Source organism: Pteropus medius, unplaced genomic scaffold, assembly GCF_902729225.1.
Source record: "Pteropus medius unplaced genomic scaffold, Ma_sr-lr_union100, whole genome shotgun sequence".
In the NCBI taxonomy this organism is placed as follows: domain Eukaryota; kingdom Metazoa; phylum Chordata; class Mammalia; order Chiroptera; family Pteropodidae; genus Pteropus; species Pteropus medius.
Window position 1 is genome coordinate 8134920 of NW_024349803.1, and position 23001 is coordinate 8157920.

The window sequence follows — 23001 nt, forward strand, 5'->3', positions numbered from 1 at the left end:
TATTTGTGGAGATTTGAGGTATCCAAGTCAAGGCATTATTTATGCAGTTGGATAGTCAGGCTTCTATCTTCCCCTTGGAGGTGGGAGATAAGCTCCCTTGCCTGCTATTGGTGGAAGTGATGTCAGGCACAAGTGGGTCCCCCAGCTGTGATAGGTGCTCTGCTGAACACTTGCGCGCGAGGGCCATGGAGTAAGGGGCACACAACCTGCTGTAGGGTTTCGTTTGCTCTCTCCTGTGGCCTCTCCAGTGCCAGTGTTTACAGTGAACTGCTTTCTGTGATTAAACATGCAACAAAACAGAACTGCCGCTGCTCTGGTCCCATACCAGGAAAGGCTGACAGGCTTGTGGGAGGTGGAGCTAGCCCTAGCTGCCACCTGACTCCTGATGGGTCTGTCCTCATTCACCCTCACAGCTACCCTGGGGCACCTGCCTAAGACTGGCATCGCTTGACAATTACCTTGTACATTCACCCATCCCTTCACAGCCTCCTGTCACCACAGGGTCACAGCATTCATATTTGCTTTCCTTTCCTGGTGCACCTTCTGGTTACCCCAGTAGGAAGGGGGAGCCAGTCTAGGGGAACCTAGGAGGCAGAAGGGACCCCAGGACCCCACTAGCCGGGATGCCTCCTTCTCTGGCACAGTGCTCTGCACACTTCCTCCTCTGTGGGGACTCCTGATCCCTCTGAGAAATCAGGCAGCACCCATTTGTGAATGATGTGACCCCGTTTGCCCTCCCCCATGCTTCACATCCTCAAGAGGCTCTGAAAATGCTGGGCTCATGAGAGTAGGGGGAGGGGAGAAGGGGCCAGGCATCAAACAGGAAGCCAGGCTATTTCTGGCTCTGCTCTAGGCTGCTAAGGACTTAGGGGAGTCTCTTTCTCTTCCTTGCCCTCAGTACTCTAATCCATAAATTGTAAGAGTTGACAGAAAACTAAATGACCTCGGATATCCTTTCAAAGTTTAACATTCGGATTTCTAGATTTCCAGACAAACAGTTCTCAAACTTGAGTGTGCATCAGAATCCCCTAGAGGACTTATTAAAACTCAGATTGTTGAGCCCCACTCCCAGAGTTTGATTCAGTAAGTCTGGGGTGGGGATCAAGATCCTGCATTTCTGATTAGTTCCCAGGTGACACTGATCTGGGACCACATTTTGAGAACTAGCAGCGTCAGGTGGATGATCCCAGTAAAGACCCCCCTTCCATCAGAGGTAGTGTCAAAAATGAGGTCATCTGCTAGAAACCCACATCCCCAGAAAGGCCTCCCAGTTCCAGTTCCTAGTTCCCAGTTGTCACACCCATCCCTTGGCTTGGAACCAAACTTGTGAAGGAGTGTAGGACCAACTCAGCCAGCCAGGCCCGAACCCTCACTTTCTCTCCCATCTTCACTCCACTGAGCCCATGACGAGACTCAGCAAATATTCTACAACAGTATCAAACTGATGCCACCCACCTAAAGCAGTCTTCTGTGCCCAGGTGAGTCCGAGCTAGAGAGAGATTGGAAGGCGGGTTACAGAGTCATCTCAAGGCATAGCCCAGAGCAAAAGCAAAGAAGCCAATGTCTACAATAGGGGAAAAAAAAAAAAACAATTAGAAAAATAATTAATTCTGCTTTTGTATTCATACCTAGTCTCCAAACTAATTGCTTATTTCTTTAATCTACTTTGACCAAAAGTGTTACTGCACCAAAAAAATTTTAATGAGTCAATCTTCCTAATATAAAATTCAAACATATTTGTGCAATGAAATGAGTTTTCATCAACAGAGGGAGGACCTGTTATCTAAGCAGTACCTTCTCAACAGAGCTATCTCCTAAAATATAAATGTCAGAAAAAACACAATTCATCTATGCACCATTCATCTGCACAATTTTTTTGTGTGTAAACTGTTCTTCTTTTGTCATCAGTACTAGTGTGTCTAACATTTAAATATAGATTGATTTCTAAGAATATGTTTCATATAAAGAGAAAGATAATCTACCACCCCCGACTCCTAACTCCCAACCTCGTCACCCATACCTTTTAGGAATTCACAGAATTTAATCTGGAGGCTGCCCAGTATTTTTGGATCTCTGTGTGGATCCTTCAGAGTCTGGGTGGGGGAGATAAGAAATGGGCTCGCTTCAGGGCTCTGGGACTTCCACTTATTCACCCAGAGCATCTCTGAATTGTTCTGTTTTGCACTATGCTCCAAGGAAAATTTTTTTGAGAAAGGATTCTACAGCTCAGAAAGAAGAAAAGTTAGACACCTACTAACATAAAGTAACATTTCAGCTGACACATCCCAACGAGATGGAGATGGCCCCAGCCTCCTAGTTTCTGCTTCTACGCCATGTAGCACTCCTATCCCTGCTCTCCTGGGACTGCTATATTTAAACCCACTCCTATTCCTTCCCAGGTGCAGGCTGAAGAATCCCCTTCCCCCAACATCTTTCTCCTTTAAAGGCCAATATCCATGTCAGGTGCAACTCCATGGTTTTCTGACCCCTTTTATTTACTTCTGATATTTTTAGAAAAGAAACTGCAATCATTCCAGTAAAGGCAAACTTTTACTGGATATCTATAAACAGTGGGAAAAGGCTACAAACATGACTTCTGCCCTAAAGTGTTTATTCCAGTGATCGAGAGCAGAGATGAGCATCTGGAAAGTTAGATCACAGTGCACTGTGTCCCAAGGTGGCAATTACAGTCCAATGAGAGTTAGTGAAGTCAGGACTTTGAATCCAGAGGAGGGAAGGGGTGCTCTGGTGGGTGTGGTTCGACAGGGCTAATCCAGAGCGGCGATCTGGGCCTCTGAAGGCTGGTGGAGTTATGAAGAGAGGTGGCCAGAGGGTGTGGTTCTACAGGTGGGGATTCCGAAAGCTGAGTTTGCTGGGACACAGTGAGTGGAGCAGTTAGGTGAGAGCAGCGGGTTCCTGAAGGGAGCAGGGAAAGGCAGTCTGGCCTGGTCTACGACTGCCCCATTGTTAAATGTTAGAGATGCAGTTGAGACTTTTTACAGTGGGAGCCATTGAAGGTTTATAAGCATCAGAAGAACGTGGGTAAATTGAGCTTTGGAAAGATGAATCTGACTGCGGACAGTTTGAAGTGAAGAGTCCTAGCGGTGGGTGAGGGAGTTGGGACAAGATATTAGGTACAAGGAGATACTGGTGACAAGTCCTGGAGAAAAGCAGGGACAAAGCCAATAGAGCATTCATGACTCCTGAGTCATAGCATAGGAAGCGTGGGCCATGGCACATCCCCTCCCCAGAGTCACAAGGTCTCCTTGTCTTAAGGACAAGGGTACCCCATTATTTATTTCCTAGATTACCTCCCAGAAAAACTCTGGTCATCTGGAGGTGTCACAGGGAACCATCTGTCTCCTGGAGCATCTATCACACCTCTCTCCAGGGAGCCCTGCTGCTCGCCTTCCCTTTCTCTGAGCCCATTCTATCCATCGCCTCCACCCTGACTGGGTTGACATGCTTATTTATTTCCTCAAAGATTTTTATCAAATAAATACCCAAGGCTGTCACTGGATTGTGCTTTTCACATGTACCCTGGGGAACTATGCCCAGAGACTGTTTTGTATATGTGAATAGCGGTGGACCCAGAAGGAGACTTTGGGGTAGATCCAAGGATCCTGGCCTGGCAGACCAGATCGGGTTGGAAGGAGCAATCCTCAGAACATATGAAAAATTCATAACATAAGGATTAATATTCCTGTTTTACAGTTGAAGAATTTGAGGCCCAAAGAAGTTAAGTAACCTTAGCCTAAGTTCACACAGTAAGCAGATGGCTGAGCCAGAATGGGAAGCCACCTCCCTCTGCAGCATCTGCAGAGCCCTGACCAAAGCCCTTCTTGACTTCTGCTAATTTCTATGCCCCGAGCTGGAGTCCTTGGCTCCTTACTATGTTCCTTATCCCACCTTGATTTTCTCACAGCTTGAGTCTGTGGTATTGATTGCAGGTGGTTAGTCTAACGATGATTTGGCTAGGAGATGCCAGTCTAGAAAGCATAGCTTTACCATATGATCCGGCAATTCCACTAGGTATATATCCAAGAGAAATACAAATGTAGATCCACACAGAAACTTATACATGAATGTTCTTAGCAGCGTTATTCACAATAGCCAAATGTAGAAACAACCAAAATGTCTTATCAACTGATGGATATTTGTCCTAGAAAAAGCAAGGCCCTGAATGGTAGAAGTGGCTACCAAGCCTCAGAGCACACTGTTCAGGTTGGGGCAGATGCACCGCCCTGAGGGGTCAGTACAGGAATCTCCCCCCACAAATCACATGGAAGGGCCAGGGAAATCTTCCCCACCTGCCCAGCATGAGTTATTGTGAGAGAGGTAGATGGGTTCCCGTTTCCACGGGTCTTCTAGGAAAGATTAGATATGAAAGTCTCCCTAACGGAAAACACCATTTATCTTACAGGAGACTTGATAGGGCTGTCAAGTGAGTCAAGGTAGAAAGTACTCAGCTGTGACCTGGATCTCGGCTCCTAGGGCAGGTGAGAGGTGGCCTCAGAACAAGGCGGTCCCTGACATGATTTCCAGCCACAGAAACAACACTTTTCTCTTTAGACGAGATTTGCTGAACTCTGAAATCCAAGTTTTATGTTTTTATAACCTCCTCAAATATGTTACTCCAATAGATCAACTTCATTTTGAATGTATGTGTGTTTTGCTATTATTTTTCTTTAAAACTACTGATAAATATTTTTGATGTCTTAAAATATTTTAACATAATAAGCTGTTATATGATTTATTATATCCCAAATGAATTACAGTTAAAACTGTTGAAAGAATTATTTTGACACAAAAATCAATGAAGACATTAAGAAGTAGTTTTAATAAGCAAAGATAATGCATTCGAACTTAGCATTTGTCCTAGGGAAAAAAAGCATCAACTCATTTTCACATTTTGGAATCTGAAATGCTTAATTTAATTGTTAGGAAGAAATGCTCCTATCACATAAGAAAAAAATGAGTAAGAAGAAAACTTTGAACACGACTGAGTCACTAATTAAAGGGTCAAGGAATGTCATAAATATAAAATGTATGGTCCAGGTGAACCTGACATATGACAGCAAGGCATATTAAGACTCCAGGGTCAAGATTTGGGCTATTAATTCCTGAGATAGATTTATGCCATCACACCAAGCCCAGCCTTAGTCTGACAGGATTGCGGGCCCTACGATCTCTGTTGGAGCCCTTCTTTCAAATGGAGAGCTGGCTGGTGGTCAGCCAGGCCCCATCCCTGATGTCACTGAGAGTGACCTGTGGTCAATTTGGGCCAATGCTTGTCCCATGTCACCTGTAAGTTCTTTCATAACTTGCAGCTGTGGTATTGATTGCCATCCTGTCCCTACATTTTATACACATCTCATTTGTCAGCTTGGGCAAGAACATTTTGTGCCCTGTCTCTGCTGTATATGATATACTACTATCTTGGATCTGTCTGCTTCAAAAGGAATTTGGTAGTAAGAGCTCCCCAAAGTCTTCCTGGGCAAAAACAGAGGCAAAGACTCACTCACTCAGCCTGCCTTTGTGTTGTCTCCATCCCTGTGCCCCTTGACCAGTGAAGTTTAAAGTTTGAGTCTCTTTCCGTTTCTGACACATTAAAGTGCCTCTTAAATTGGCTCTAGACTCCTTATCAGATACTACCTCATTCTGATTCTGAGCCCTAGTTGATTTTTCCTCGGAGACTGAATTTTATTTGACACTTTTTGTTTCTAACCCACTCTCTTCTTTGGATCCCAGCTTCCTGTTGGGTCAGCCTCTTTATTTGGCTAAGAAGGAATACAGGGCAATTTGGGTTGTTTGGGTTTTTTTGAGCATCTCCTCTTTAGGCCAAACACATCTTTCCTGAGCCTTCAATACCTTTTATTGAATAGTCCCTAAACTAATTCTTTATTTTTACCTTTTTCTAAAGAAAGGTCCATATTTGCTTCTTTGCTAAATTTTAATAATTTTGTGAACTCTTTATTTTCATTTCCTTCTCTCCGTAAAATGTTTAATTTAATCAAAAGTGTTTTGTGTGCGTTCAAGAAAGAGACTTTCAGTGAAACTGTTCCTTCATGTGAGGATGCAGGTTTATGGAGAAAAGAAACTGGCCAGGACTTACTATCAGAACCAGCATATCCAAGGGTCACAGGAGCTGCTTCTTTGAATAATCTTCCCATCCCTCCTTAGTCTGCCTTAGTTTTGCTAGAAGAAGTTGGTGTTTGAATGGATACCTGAGCTCATTTTTATTTTTGTTTTTTTTTTCTGAAAGTGTTATAGCATGTAAAACACCAGATCTAGAGGGGGCATTGCACTTGGAGAAAGGAAACAACAACAAATGGATCATTGTAGTTAATCACTGATGGTAGAACAGCCAATGTAAGCTACCCTTGATTTTCAGGGAGGAAGAGTAATACTTTCTCACTTTCTCCCATGCGCTAATCCCATCTCAATTAAAATGTAAGACATTTAGAATGACCTGTGTGAGATTAAACTGCCTGCCATGGGGTCTGTGAGCATCATGTCATCACTATAAATCTAAGATATGCAGGCAGTGGTGACCTTTACCCTCCGGCAGCTTCTCCTAGATCTCTGTGCTGCTAGTTGGCTGCTGGGAGATCCTTGCCATCTGCATAACAGGAGTGTTCCTCTCAGTGGATTTTGGCTATCAGTTGCCTCTGATCACCCTTCCCTATGATTTTTCTCTTTACCATCTGATCCCATCTAGATTCCAAGGTCCTAGGGCAGGGCTGTGACTTCCTTACTTGTCCTTCTGTCCCCTATGATTAGAGCAGGGGCCTGGCACAATGTTTGGCAAATATGTTAAGTCTCAAATGATAGCTTTCCAGGGATTAGAGGCAAAAAAAAGAAGAACCAAGCCTATCAAAATCCTCAGGCCATTAAGATTACTTTTTCCAGTTTTTAATACATGATGGTTCAGCTCTCGAGGCAGAAGGATTCTGAAAACGTGTATGGCACTGGCGTGAATAACAGCATAGACATCGTGTTTTCACATAGGTCTGAAGGGGCAGCTCACGCTGCACAGTGAGTGTGGTGGTGGTTGCGGGGGAAAGCAGGCTTATCGGGAGCCCTTCTGCACCCATCTTAGTGGGACACCTTTGGGACTCCCCAGTGACCTGACCGACTCTGGAAAATGTCTCACCTTTCCTGAAGCACACTTATCCTCGCCACAGCTCTGCACAATGCACAAGAGGTCTTAGAAAAGATGATCAGAAGCCATCCACACTGCAAACCATCCAGTCTGCTGCTAAATCCACCCTCAGTTCCTAGTTTCATTTAACGTGACTTTAGTGGCAACATTTCACACATTCTCTCCTGGGAACGATTATTGCCACTTGGTTTCTATGTGATCACAGCTCATTTACTTCTACCTCATTGACCTTTTTTCTCAGGCCCCTTGGCTGTTTTCAATTCATTTACTGAATCTTTGAATATATTTTCTGTTCTATTCATTCTCTTAGTGATATCTATCAGTTCTGCTGCTTTCAATATCTTTGAAATACCAATGACTCTAAATTTCTATCTCCAGTCTGGACCTCTTATACATGCATCTGCCTACTCAGTGTCTACTCTGGGACGTCTGGGGCATCTCACACTTATTAGGAGCACCTGCTCTTTCCTCCCAAACTGCTTCTACTTATGTCTTGCCGGATCTCAGCTCATGACAGCCCTACCTTCCATTTGCTCAGGCCAAAAATCTTGGAGTCATTTTGACTGTTCTATTTCTTCTGCATCCCACATCCATTGAGATATTCTAAATGTATTCAGAATCTGACTACTCGACTCTCACCACCTCCACTGCTCCAAACCCAGTCCAAGTAACCATGATTTTGCAACTGAATTATTGTAATCGTGCTATGATAGGTCTTTCAGCTTTTACAGGGCCCCTGCATGCTATTCTCATCACAGCTGTGAGTGATACTATTAACTTACAAGTCACATTATGCCACTCCCCTGTTCATGACCCTCCCGTGGATCCCCATCTCACTCAGAGTAAAAAGCCAAAGTCCTTTTAGTGTCTCTCAGGGTTCTACTCTATAGCTTTGTCTCTGTCTCAGTCTCATTGGCTCTTTGCTGTTCCCTGAAACACCAGGCTGTTCCCATATCAGAAGCTTTGCCCTGGCCACTCCCTCTCAAATGCTCTTCTCTCAGGTATCTGTGCAGCTCCCTCCCTCCCTTCTGTCAATTCTGTGCTCCTGCATCTACTTTTCAGGCAAGGCCTTGCTGACCACATGATTCAGAATTGCAGTTTTCTCTCGGCCAGCCTCCTACACTTTGGCATTCTGTATCCCTTCTCTTTTGTTCCATTTTTTTTAATATTTAATATTTTAAACATACCTTGTGATTGATTGATTGATTACATCTAGTCTCTGAATCCTTCCACTAGAAAATAAATTCTGTGAGGGCAGAAAATTTTATTTCATTCACTATGGAATTTCTAGAACTTAGAACCGTGACTGGTACATGGCCGTTGCTCCATAAATATTTGTTTCATTAATTAATTAATTAACCTGGCCTTGATACTAAACTGGGAGAAAGAGAAGATACATTTGATGGTTGAGTAAGGATCAAAAATTATTCCAGTTTACTAAATTAATAGGCCAAATTTAACATTATAAAGATAGAGATACATGTAAATCCCTATATGTCAAAAGCCAACTCTACAGATGAAAGGTGAGAAGCATACCGTGGGAAAACCTGTCTGACTGTGATTTCAGAACCAAGTAGCAGGGACATGTCTTTGGTCCAAAGGCTAATGGTCACATTCATAGATGTGTAGTACACAGATCATGGGAGATACTAGTTTACCTCTAGTCTGCCACTCAAACAGCAGTGGGAGAATTGGGTTCACCTCTGGGCCTCATGAGAGTTTTATATAACAGGGGCCCCCTTTGGAAAAGAGCCACCTCAGGTGGCAGCATATCATGAGAGAAATGTTTGTAGTATCTGGCCCTTCTTTTCATCAGGGAAGACTCAGGGGAGACCTAACTGGTTTCTTTAGCTGTCTGACAAGCCGTTCTGTGGAAGAGAGAACATTCTATATTCCTTTACTTGGTAGAACTGAGAACAGTGGGAAGAAGACAGATTTCCGGTAAGGATAAGGAAGACATGTAAATTGATGAGAGTTACCCAAGTATGGAGCAGTTGCTCCTAGAGACAGTGAGCCTCCCATCCCTAGGGAAGCAGCAGAGCTGGGCATGGAATAACCGTATGGGGATTCAGGACTGCATGAATTCAAGTCCTTCATGAAGCACACACCAAGGTGGCATTAGATGTGCCAGAGATTGGGAAAATGGGGTGGAAGCCAGAGGAGGCTTGGATGAAGGTCTGATCCTTCTGAAAGAGGGAAAGAAGGAAGGAGGATTGGGTAGGAAGAGTCTTAGGCTGCAGTGCTGTACAAGGAAGCATCGGTAAGTCCAAGAGGGAGACTTTGAGTGAAAGTTGCCCATCTGAAGAGTCAGGAATAGTCTTTTCCTAGCATCCCAGCCACTCTCAGTCACTGGCTAGGAGCAGCCTGTGAGAAGCAGAGCTCTCTGTGAATAGGATGATGGATTGCAGAGCTCAGAAGCTGGGGCCATTAGTCAGTCATGCTCCCAGCAGTAAGAATTTTGAGGGACACATTTTCATGGCCACCACAAGGCCTCATTGCAACACTCTCACATTGTGCTTTCTTTATGGCTCTCCGGGCTGTGAGCATCTTTAGAACGAGTGCTCCTCGTCGCCGTGCCCCATCCAGGCCCATCACATAGTAGGTGCTTGCTGAGAGTCCAGTGAGTGGTAGAGAATGCAGCAACCTCCCCATTCCCCCTCCACTCTCCCCTTTGACCCTGGGACCATGCTCTGTAATTTTAGGTCTTGGAGGGGAATCCATTAACTTAAATTGAAAATAGTAAATGTCGGTCAGCCACAGACCCCAGAGAAACCCTGTAAATTGGAGTTCGTGTGAAGAAATGACCTTCATCACTGCAGAAGTGCCAGGACTAAACAGAACAGCTCCTGAGTCAAGCCCAGACTGAAGCCTCATCCATTACCCGCCTCTTCCCCCAGAAAGACAACCCTCATTAATTATTTCCAGACTGTTTTCATCTTATTTACACCATGTGAAAAAATGTTGGATTGGGAAATAAATAATATTATTTCCAGAGATTTCAGAATCACTTCACAGATTTTGGAATTATTATCCTGTTTCTAAATGTTTGGTTTATGTATCATTTTCTCATTTATATTTGTGAGCGCTTTATTCTGAATGTCCTCATTTGGAAAACTCCAACAGAAGTCTGAAAGAACTCTGTCATTGGTCTGTGTTCATGTCTTTCTCAGAGATATCTTCACTCTTTCTTCTGAAGTGCAGCAAAATCTTCCACTGCAGTCTCAGAAAGAGATGTTTACTAGAACGTCTCTTTCTATTGCACGGTAATTCTGCACTGATCAGTTCTACTCTCTCACTATCATCCCTTGCCTCCAGGTTCTCTTCTCTGCAATAGGCCAGCTCATTACAGCAAGACTGAGGTTCCTTCAACACCTTCTGCTCAAAAACATTCCTTTACTCCTCTTGTCCTACTATCTGAAGCCTAGACTTGTCCTTCTTGTCATGCTCTCCCTAATTGACTCCACTTTCCCCAGGCCACACTGTTTTTCCATGATTCCTCCAATCGTCTCTTGTTTTCATCAAGCCTTTCTCTTCCTTATCCGGGAAACACCATGTTCATTCTAGCCCCTATCCTCACACATGTTCTCCTGTCCTAAGTTATTAACTTTTATTCCTTTGTTATCCAAACTCCATTCATTCTGCAAAACCCACCGGAAGTTCTACAGATCCAACTCAGCTGATGGGAAAAAAAAGGCAGGGTTCAAACCTAATGACGTTTCTCTCCCTACTTATCATGAAAGATGGCACTTCTCATGTAATTGAGGGATCTGTTCATCTGCCCTGTCTCTTCCTCTCTCCACAGCCCCTTCCACTGTTCCTATCATGCACCAGGTCAGTGCCACCATGAGGAGCATCACCTTGTCATGGCCACAACCGGAGCAGCCCAATGGCATCATCCTGGACTATGAGATCCGGTACTATGAGAAGGTGAGCCAGCTCTGCCTTCAGGTTTGCAAGAGCCAAAGTCAGCCACTGTTTCATGGGTGGTGGTCAGCTGAGGGCACAAGGAGACAAGCTGGAGGCAGTCCTGAGAGAGGAAGTAATCTGATGATGGAGACCTAGAGGATCCCTGGGGGAGTAATGGAGACCTAGTGATGGAGACCAGAGGTCTCCCCTGGCAAAAGCCTTCAACACCCAGGCACTTACTGTGCCAGCTCAGGAGAGAGAACCTTCCAACACACCACTCTGCTATCTGGACAGCTCACGGGGCTGGTATGGGCAGGACCAATTCCACTCTCTTAGTCATGTGTTTGCTACAAACTGCCAGGGATCCCTTGAACTTTCTAAAGAGTTTGTGGTTTTGTAGACTAGTAGTTTTCAAAGTTTTTGAGCATGTACCTCCAATATAAGATTGTCTGTTTATAAATTATATGCATGTACTACTTCACTAACATATTCATGGAGGTTAAAAATATTGCAATGAAAATTTAAAAGGATGAGATAGAAATGAATAGAAATAGAAATGTATATATTATTTTCCTTGACTACTCTTTATCAGCTGCTGTTGGGGGCCATAGCAGGGCATGTGTTGTCAAGAGTTGGTCCCTGGTCTATCTGTGGGTGAAACAGTGACTTCCTCCCACCATGGTGAACTGTAGCATTTGCAAAATCCCAGGAAAATAAAGTGTTTTCTCTACTGACTCAACATATTATTTGTAAAACCACCAGATTCATTCATTTATTTTTTCAGCAAGTATTTATTGAGTGTCTGCTATTTAGCAGGTACTATTTTGAATATATTAGTGATCAAAACATAGATTCCTTCCCTCAAGTGGTTTACTTTCCAATTAAATAAGATGGACAATGAACGATGAACACAATAACCAAGGAACTCATATATAGTGTGTTAGAAAATGAGTCTTGTGAAGGAGAAAAGAAAAAAAAAAACCAAGCAAAGTAAATGAGATTAAAAGGGTCAGGTTTGGGGAAGGGATTGGTTGCAGAAATAAGTAGAAGGGTAAAGACAGGCCTCTTGGAGAAGGTAAGTAAAACACCTGAAGGAGATAAAGGTGTTATGAAGCAGATATCTGGGGGATAGAGGGCTTGTGCAAAGGCCCTGAGGCAAGATCATGACTAGCGCTTCAAGAAGCAGAAAGACCAGCATGACTGGAGTGATGTGAGCATTGAAGCAATAGTAGATGGGGGCGGGGAGGAGAGAGGTAATCAGGGGAGGTGATCGTGTTGGGCCTTAAGAACTTGAGTTTTCCCACTGAGTGGGATGGGGATCCATAGCAGGGTTAGAAGCAGAGGTGAAACAAGATCTAACTTACATTTTAAGAGGATTATTGAGACTGTTCTATTGAAAATAGGCCTAGATTACAGTCATCTAAGACAAGAATGATGGTGGCTTGAGTCAGAGTTGAAGCAGAGGGCTAATGAAAAAGTTAGTTTCTAAATATATAAACTGAAGTCAGAGCCAACAGGATTTCCAACAGTTTGGATTTTGGATGTGGGAGGTTTTGGCCTGACCCACTGGAAGGATGTAACCACCATTGACTGAGATGAGGATTGCTGGGAGTAGAGCATGTTTGGGGTGAAGGAGGGGACAGAAGTTCAGCTTGATGTCTAAGGTGCCTCTGAGATAGCCAAGTAGAGACATGGAGTAGGCAGCTAGACATACACATCTGGAGTTCAGGAGAGAGGACTGGGCTGGAGATGTTTATTTGGAAGTTGTCAGTATGTGGATGGTATGGAAGTGCTGAGCCAGTGTGAGATCATCCAGTGGGAGAATGGATTTAAAAAAGGATCGAAGATAGAGACCTGCAGCCCTCCAACATGGAGACAGTGTTGGACAGTGAGACATGACTGCATTATAAAGCAGGAGTCCTAGTTTCCAGGACCCTCCCTTTCCTGCCCTGTAGTTGTGGTCAAATTACTTCACCACTCTAAGTTATGATATTCGCATTTTTAAAATGATAGCAATTTACCTCCCTGAAAATGGAAGGCTAGATGGATCACCAATCTAGTCTGTGAAGAAGTATGTCTTTCAGCCATTATAGCCAAATATACAAGCAAGGTGAGGATTCGGAAGTATTCTATTCAGGTTATGTAGTCAGTTGATTTAAAAAATGTAATGAATTGGGGGTACTTTAAACCATCTGGATTCATAAGCAACCATCATGTCCATTCAGCTTTGATTTCGGAGCCTTTATTTGCCACACATTTTTTTATCAGTTAATAAAGTAAATGTTGACTTTCCAAAACCTTTTGGACCAATCTCTTTGGGCCAGTTGACCATATGACCTTATTTCAAAGTTGACCTAACAGTTCAACAGAGTATCCTGTGTGGCCAGCAAACAATGTGGAGTCAGAGTCACCAGTAAGTTCCCACCCAGCCCCTACTTCCCACACAAGCATGAAATTGAGCCTTGTAGCTTGTCTTAGGAAAGTAATCATTTCTCCCTAGAGTGCCCTTATTGGGTGCTAGGGGCTTTATAAACATTTTCTTCTCTCTCCCTCATGACTCAGAGTGGTAAATATTAGTATCATTGATATGGGTAAAGAAACCAATGTACAAAAAAGTGTAAAAACAAAACAAACAAAAAAACTCATCCACAGTCACACAGCTAGAAAGCAAGCCTATAGCCTGGGTTCTTTGCGCTGAAGCAAGAAAGAGGCTTAATTCATGGGAGACCACCTGCCCTCCTCCTCGTCTGCCCTGCCAAAGGGCAGTCACCCCTGTGAAAAGGGATGAAGGACTTAATGACATGTTCAGAAGCGACACCTGTGTCCATTGACACCTCACTTGCCAGTTCATGTCGAAGCTCCTTCATTGCCTGCCCCTTTACATGCAAACCTCTCCCTTTGAAAAACTGTAGTTAATCTCCACTTCTGATGTTATGAAGGGAGCTTATTCTCCCATTTCAGGCCACATCCCTACTTCTCAGTAATTTATACTAATTATTAAAGACACACATGCACAGCAGCTCAATGCCTGAGGCAGCTTCCACACCTCAGTGAAGCATATTATTGTCCCCACTCCAGAGGATAGAATGCTTTCCTTAGGAACACAGACGATTCTTTGCCAAAGCATTGGTTACTGTTCGGTATATAGAACTCTCCATTTATAAAGTGCTCAACTATAACATGTGGTGACCATTTTTAATATGACTAAAGGAAAGACATTACCTTGCGAGGGTATTTTAAAATAATAACCACAATGATAATAATTCATCTTTATTGAGTGCCCATTATGTACCAGATTTTCAGATATATTAGTTCTGACCCTTAAAAAAGAATCTTGAAAGCCAGGTATAACCAATTTATAGATGATGGAACTAAGTCACAGAAAGGTTAAATGACCTACCCTTGACCACACAGGTCACAGCTAGGAAGTCACAGAACGAGAACTATAGACTTCTAAAATTATATTTCAATGTATTTCTGAGCTCAGAGTATGACTGGATGTAATCATATTGATGCTGAGGATCTCAAAATTAGTGTAGCCCCTAAAGCAAGAGATTGTATCTTAATTTTAAATCTAAATGCTTGTAACCAGAATGATTTGCCTACCTGCTCCACAAGGTCATGGAATCCTGGTCTTTAGAAGATGCAAGCACAAGTAAAACTTAATGCAATAGATGTCCTGGATTCAGTCCAAAGAAACAAAATCCACCATGTTTTGCATCCTATGCCACTTCTAAACAAGGAGTCAGCAAAAATTGTTTGTAAAGGACCATGTAGTAAATATTTTACACTTGTGGGCCATATAGTCTCTATCCCAACTATTCCTAAAAACCCTCCTGGATCTCCTGCCCCACATCACCTTCTTGGTTTGTGCTTGGGACACCTTTCAATTTCAGTTCTGTGAATGGAATCAATAAAGCTTTCGCCTTTCCAAAAGCTCATTAATAGAGAGCTCAGATGCCATCAAGCTGATGACACTCCCAGAGCCTCTCCCATGTTCATCTCCTTCTCCATTTTAATACATTTCCATTCATCATTCTCTCTTGTTTACTGTCTTGTAGCACTTTTCACTCCTGGTGTCAGTGCTCGTGGGCAAACCATGGGAGGAGCATCCACATCTGCTCTCAGCTGTCTTAATGATGAAGCGTTTAGACGTTTACTCACTCTTCGTAATAACTGTCTAGGCTAGAATGGGCTGGTTTAGGCCTTGGGAATTTCTACTCTTCAAATTTTAGGATCATTTTCTCATAGAAACTCTTTCAGATCTTGGCAATATCTTGTGCTCAATCGATTGGTTCAAATAACTGGTCTGAAGTGTGCAGTTTATTTATTCATTTAGCACTGAGTGCTTGAGCACCAAGGCGGGCCAGCCCTGTGCTACATGTTGGAGATGGAGAAATAAGGGAGACATGGTCTCTACCCGCAACGGCCACAGCCTCTATCTCTCATATGCTTATAAAATCAGTCATAAGTGACCAAAAATAAAAACAACTTCCCTCTTTGCTCTCACTCATTTGCCTGGAGTTAATTAATGAATTTGAAGGGAACAAAGACTGATAACTAATTTTCATCACTGAACTTCATGAATGTGTGGACTCTAAAATAATTATGGGTTATTGTTTTGTCCTTAAATTCCAAATGCCAATACACCAAAAAGAATATTTTTAAGTAAAAGAGTTGCCCAGTCAATACTTCACTTATTTCAAGCAATGAGTACTTCCACAGATTCCAGGAAAACCAGAGAATCTGGGCAGACCTCTGGATTGGGTAGCAATGGCATTTTGTCCTGACTTGCCAAGCGATGTGATTTTCACGGTTTCAGATTCCAGATCTCCCGTTTGTCAAGATAGTAACAACCAAAGATCTAGATGATATCCCTTCTATGGTGCACAGCCTTCTTTCTGCTAGATCCCTGATTGGTGGTGGTGGTGGAGGAGAATCAACCTACTTTTTAAATAGATCAAATGATGAGTGGGTAGTCCTTCCTCAGAAAGTCTCTTCTGAACATCAATATCCCCTCCATTAGGGCCTCTTTGCAACTTTCAACTGCCTGTTCAAGCTGGCCTCTAACCCATGGTCCCTTACAACTGCTTCTGAAGCATTCATCACCACCCTTATGCTACCCACACTCCAACTATGCCCAGTTACTTGCAAGCTCCCAAACTACTTTAGGCTTTGGCTTTGTATGTTTTATTCTGTTCTCATGGAGTATTCTATTCAGTTCTCACTCCCCACATTCATCCATGTGGCTAATTTATCTTTTAGGACTCAACTCATATCACTCTTTTTCTGAGCCCCACCCAACCTCCTTTTCAGTTTGGACTGAGAGATGCTCTACTGTTCCTCCATAGCCCCTTAAACTGCCTTCTGCCAAAGGCACTCAATCACACTGTTGTCATCATCTGTTTATTTTCTGGTCCCCCCACAAGATGTCGTGTCCCCAAAGGAGAGAGACCATGCCTTAGTACCTGTAGCCCATGTATATCACTCAGTATATGGTAGTGTGTGTCAGAAATGTGAATGCCTGGCCAAATGAATGAACACACATCAAATCTTCACCTTTGCAAAGTAAACTTTTACATATATTAAGACAGTGATAATTTTTTCTTTTTTTATCATTGTACTCTACTTCTTTCATCCTGGCTCAACTCCCCAGGTTTTGTCTGTCGCTGGATGGAGGATATGGCTTATAGACCGCTCGCTACCAGCTTTCCTTTCATTTATCACCATGTCTCTAGAACCTTAGTGCCTAAAACTTGTCACAGTACCCTAGATCTGCACATGGAACTTTGGGGCCTCCCTCCTAGTACTCAGGTTCTTCATCTTTACTGATTTCCCCCTTTTGCACTAAGATTCATGGTGCAGACAGGAACAGGCCCAGACTCTAAACTCGTGTTCCTGCATACTCAGAGCTAAGCCACAGTCTCTATAATGTTCACATGGAAGTAATTAGAGAGCAGGCTGGTATATCTGAAGGTGCTAAGAATGAATTATAATGATAATTATAGTGAAGAGGAAAGTCTGTGGGCTGCAGTAGTGAGGAAAGCCTTCTTAGAAGAGGAGGACTTGAGGAGTCTAAGCCTAAGGGACCTGAAGGGAACAGGGAAGCCTTGGAGAGAGGCATTTCAGACTGAGAAAACAGCCTAAGCAAAGGCCTAGTGGCCAGGGATGTGGTCCTTGTAGGGGTAGCAAGGTGATAATTTAGGGGAATGTGAGGGATTGAAATTATGAAGGGCCTGCAAACTTAGATTTAGGAGTTTCGATTTTATCCGATAATAATTTTAAGAAAGGTCAGAGATTTTTTTTTTTTTTTAGAAAAGAAGTTTGGATTTTGGTTGAAAGGGAGTGGCAGAAAAGATGGAAGGCTACAAAAGTCCAGGCACAAACCAAATGTTATGTAAGATCAATAGCAAAGAAAGGAAGTGACTGTTTCAGGGAACTCATGCTGGATGGAGGAGCCAGAAGATGAAAACCAGGAGCAACATCTGTGCAAACCAGAGGACATACATGTACGAAAAACAGGAACTGTGGAGGACAGGGCAGAAGGTGCTGGAGAGTGACAGACGAGAGGAAGAGCTAACTCCCAAATAGGAGGAGGGGTGAGGACACAGGCCTGGCCTGCTCTCCAGAGAGAAGGGACATGCCCTTCCTGGAAGCTGGGGGAGAAGGACTGGAAGATGGGGACTCAGACACAGACTGAAGCAGAAGGGGGTGTGGGAGATACTCCAGAATGGCATCCACATTCAGCAGAGTGGATGCAAAACCATTTGCTTAAGGACTCGAGGGAACTTACAGAGTGATCTGGAACAGTCATTGTGAGGCGTAGCCAGGGAGATCTTGAGTAAGGAGAGAAAAGAAAACATCTCAGCAGAAATAATACAAAGGGGTCAGGCGCAGGGTGACTCGGTCTGTCCAGTTAGCTTCTGCTGAGTCAGGGACTAGATAGGAAAGATGGATGTGATTTGCTTTCTACCTCTGAACCCTGGAGGGGGAAGGAGTAGAAAATGATCGTGAGCCCCTAAGCCAGGCCCTGAGAACTCAGCCATTTGCTCAGATTGTAGGCAATCCGTAGTCCAGAGCCAGTTCTTCATTCCCTCAGTCCAGGTCAGTCTGTCTCCATTCAGAAGGATGGCCTAGATCTGGTGACAACTTCTGGCATATCTACAGGACCAAGAGCTGATGAAACCTGGGTGCCCTAGAGTGGAGCGGGCTAGGGGTGCAGCACTCAGGAGTGAGCTGCTGATCCCTTCCCCTTGCTCTTTTTCAGGAACACAACGAATTCAACTCTTCCATGGCCAGGAGCCAGACCAACACGGCACGGATCGATGGCCTGCGGCCGGGCATGGTGTATGTGGTACAGGTGCGCGCCCGCACTGTGGCCGGCTATGGCAAGTTCAGTGGCAAGATGTGCTTCCAGACTTTGACGGACGGTAAGGGTCAGGCCAGTGACCTGGGCATTGGGTGCACAGTCCAAGAAGAAAAATAAACCCCGCCCCAGAGAAGCTGCTCTTGCAGCCAAGATGCCAACCTCCAATTCGATTCCAGTGGAATTCCCTCGGAAGGATTTGCCTCCCGATAGGGTTGTGTATGGAGAGTTGCTTGATTCACCAGGCAGGGCATCTGCCTAAAGTTTGGCACATTTCTCTCCACCATCTGGTGGATTTGCCTTTGAGGGGTCTCTGTACCATGTGTGGAGAGGTTACTGTGTGTGGTCCTGCTTAAGCACAGCAGTGAGACCCACACATCACGCATGGAATCGGTGTGCTCGCCTGCCTCCAGATCAGGGCCCAGATGTCTACAGTTTCAGCCTCACTCCCACTTCACTCCTCTGTTCTCAGGCACTGGAGTTGAGCTAACGGCCTCCTTGCATGAGACCAGGTCTCCAGGAAGGAAATAGATGAAATTTGGGGTGTGGCAGTCCCATGCACACAGCATCTTTATATGTGATTCCTAGTAGGTCCTGCTCAGCTGTCCCCAGAGGCAATGGCCACTATTTTCCAAATTGTCTCCAAGGCCAGAAAGTCTGTCACCAAAAATACTTCCACCTTTGGGCTTTATTAGTTCCTTGTTATAACGATTTCTCCCACTCCGCTGAGACTGCCTCCTTTAATACTTATGAAAATTAGATTTCCCTGTAGCCTGAGCATTGAGCCTGTTACATGTGCCTATGTTCACTCACTCTTTTCCTTAGCTAGCCACTTACCACAGGGTATGTATTCATTTATCTATATACTATCTACATATCTATCTATATTTATTTATTCATTTATGAGTTATTTATTGATAGGTTTCCAAATATTGATCTATTTCTAACCTCCTAGATTGAAAGCTTTTAATTTTTCCTTACACTATATGGGAAGCAGCCTGCCTTTATAGAACATTTTATCTCAGGCCAGTACTCTCCGACTAGGCACTTGACAGAGCTTGAGGTTTTATATTGAAACATTATATATATATATATATATATATATATATATATATATATATATATATATATATATTTTTTTTACTAATTTAAAAATGCATCAGAAATGTTTAAAACTCAAATGATTGCATACAATATTCATTCCTGGGAGCAATTTTAGGAAGAGCCAGTGCTGGTGGACATTCCCGGGCGAGGCATTACTGCCCCACAGGGTGCCTGCCACTTCCCAGTGATTTGTTCCTGGATTCTTTAGTGCTAGCTGTCTGGCTCCTGCAGGATTGGAGTTTACCACCTGTTTTGAGTTTATTTTAGGTGAATTTCGGTCATATTTTGAGGATGGTAAAATGGGGCATAAAGGTGAGCCAGTTTACTCAGATTAATGATGCTGCTGGTATGAAAAGAACACAGGCTGTCTTCTTTTCCTTAAGGACTCTGTCCCCCTCTTTGCACCTCACTTACCACCTAGATTTATGGGCACTTTGGCATCAGGAGGTACAGAGGATTAAAAGCCCAAAACTCAAAATGATCTGAGCACTGGTCTCTTGGCAATTCTGCTAGACAAATCAAGATGTAACAAATTTCTCCCAAGAAGGCTGTTCCTTTTACATTGGCAGTTAAGTTTTGTAAACCCAAGAGGGGCTAGATGTAAGAGAGTTCTGGTAAATGGCCAAATTCGGGAATATTAATCTTAAAGACAGAGGCTCACGTATCGGTAGTAATTACGCTCCCTGACGCTCACTGAGGCTTTGGGCCCTGATAGCAGCACAAAGATGAGTCTGAAGGTTGATCGATGATGGGTCAATGGGGCTGGAGAACCTTTGGGAAGGTCACATTGCTTTATGAAGTTTTTAATATATAAAGACACTGTTATGGACTTCTCCTTGTGATTCCTTGCATTTTTTTCCCCAAATTAATTTTTTAAAAACATCCATGTTACCAAATGCTCTCAGCAGAAGGAAGCTGAAATTCTACCTACGGTCTTTAAAATTGCTTTCTAGAAAGTGAGAGCTTCGAGAACAACATCTTTGTCTTTGGAAGTCTCTTTCTCCACTCACGGAGTTGAAGGCTAGTTCTCAAACATTGGAGAACATGACAGTCTGGAGTGTTTGGTAAACATGCACATACCCAGCTCTTCACCCGGAGGTGCTGGTTCAGGAGATCTGAGGAGGGCCTCAGAAATAGTCGTGTTTAACAGCTGGGCTCTGGAGAGTCTGATGTGGGGCACAGGAACCTCAGTTCAAGAGGTATTGTCATTGGGGTTACTGAATAAAATACAAGACAGCCAGTTAAATTTGAATTTTAGATAAACAATGAATAATATTTTAGTCTAATTATCAACCATATAATATTTGGGGCATGTCTTTGGTATCATGCATTGAGTACCAGCCGGATGTAAAGGGCATAGAGGAAGGGTTCTAATGCCTCTTTCTCATCTAGACGATTACAAATCTGAGCTGAGGGAGCAGCTACCCCTGATTGCTGGCTCGGCGGCAGCCGGGGTTGTGTTCGTCGTGTCCTTGGTGGCTATCTCCATCGTCTGCAGCAGGTAGGTGCTCCACTCCCACCCCCTGCCTGCACTCCTTGGACCCTGAAGCCCCACATTTGGACCCCTCCCAGGTCATGCAGACTGGACAGGGCATGGCCATTCACGGACACACTGTCAAACTCCTGATCATCACTCCATCTCAATCCACAGGCAGCCAAGAATTCTCCAGATTATTTTCTCTGTTCCTGGGATGAATTCCTCTTAAGAGCTGGACAAGGCTATGAATAAACAGCACCCATCCTCAAGCTTCATTTTAGCTAAGACTTTTAGCCCCCCTCCTACATGACAGTTTTTTGGAGTGACAATTACAAAATCGCATTTGACCCACTGGACCATCACAGCCTGTGCCACAGCCCATCCTCTGGTTAGAGAGTCTCGGCAGAGGGCACAAGGCAGGTGGGTGGCGGGGGGAGCAGAAAGGAAAAGTGGAACTCCCAGTTCTGCAGAAGGCCTGGTAAATTTTTAATACTGTTGCTGCTGCCTTTGGTGGTTAGCCCAGATTCTGCTGTGCAAAGCCCTGTGGTTGGCCCCTCCCAAACAGTGCCGCAGTGCAGCCAGAGCACTAATTGGCATCCTCAAGAGCCTCTGCCACAAGCTCTGAAGGGGACCCATGGCCCTGCCTGGCCTTTGAAAGACCTTGACTTCAAAGCAGACCCAGCCACCCACAGTAGTGTTCAAGCTAGAACATCTGCCATGACAGGAGCTACACCTAAAGTGAGAGTTGCAGTACTCCATGCCAGGAGAGGCCTGGGTGAGCCTCCATCAGGACAGGAGGCTTAGGCAGAGGTCCCTGGAACAGAAAGGCTGAGAGATCTCCTCTTTCTTGTGTCAGGAAACGGGCTTACAGCAAAGAGGCTGTGTACAGCGACAAGCTCCAGCATTACAGCACGGGCCGAGGTGAGTAGAAAGCAGACACCTACTGCCTGAGCCCTGAGAACCACTGAGTGGAGCAGGTGAGTGCGTGGAGAGCTCCTTGCAGCCAGACTGGCTGGTCCCAACCACAGGCTGTGTTGCAGCCTCCAGCGCCCCGGCACCACCTCTCCTCACAGGTCCCCGGGGAGCACAGGCTGCCATCCCATCTGCTGTCTGCCCATTGTGGCCACTCATTGGATGCCTGGCAAGCAGGTTATCTTCTGCGTTGATAAGCCCATATAGGATGTGGAATGCAGGGGAAAGATTGGGTTTAGCAAGCCAATGAATCCAGAAATCAGACACAGAGGGAAAAGATGGAGGGTTCCCTATTAACATCTTCTGCCTTATCTTATCCTACTGAGCAGCTAGGGAATGTGTTAACCAAATTCACAGATAAGCCAGAGAACATGAATGTAGAGAATTAAAAAGATAGCAGAGCCCAAGAGGCCAAAGTGTTGGGATATCTCCCAGTGTTTTCTTTTAAAAAGTACCTTAAAAGTTTGTCTCACTCATTATCCTACTCCTCTCTTAAAAAAAAAAAAAAAAGATGTATAATATTTTTATAACTAAAATTTCTCATCACCAATGTGCAACATAAAGCCTTATGTCAAATTTATTCTTTTATCTATATAATTACAACATTGCAGAGTCTGAAAAGGTCCCATGGGGTCAGTTGGGGCACCTTCCTGCCTCCAGGAAGTGGTATGCTTAATCCTTGCGGCAGACGTGTTCTGTTTCCAAATAACTCCTTTTGAATTCCACAGTTGCCCTCAGAAATCTGTCCCAGCACTTTGCGCTACGCTCTGTCACAGGCTTCTTCTGAAAGCCTCATCTCACCTAAATCCCCCTGTTGCAATGTAAGCCCTTTTCTTCCTGTTCACGCAGCAATGAGCATGGAAAACAGACCTCATCTATACACACACACGCTAAGCATGCCTTCAGTGTGCAGTTCTGGGAGTGAAAATGGGCTCGGAGACGAAAGTTCCCGTGGACCAAACTCATCCCTTCTCCAGGGTTACTTCTCCAAGACCTCCATGCAACAGCTTT

The 23001-nt window shown here is 44.1% G+C and overlaps 1 protein-coding gene across 3 annotated transcripts in view; it reads left to right on the top strand.

The window, feature by feature from the left end:
• EPHB1 (EPH receptor B1) overlaps positions 1-23001 on the top strand; it is a 397032-nt gene that overhangs the window by 298979 nt on the left and 75052 nt on the right. For all 3 annotated transcript variants that reach the window (XM_039837214.1, XM_039837216.1, XM_039837215.1), the window contains 4 exons: positions 10968-11092; positions 18339-18501; positions 20934-21042; positions 21875-21939. In XM_039837214.1, the coding sequence (XP_039693148.1) occupies positions 10968-11092; positions 18339-18501; positions 20934-21042; positions 21875-21939 (462 nt within the window). The remainder of the gene's footprint in view (positions 1-10967; positions 11093-18338; positions 18502-20933; positions 21043-21874; positions 21940-23001) is intronic.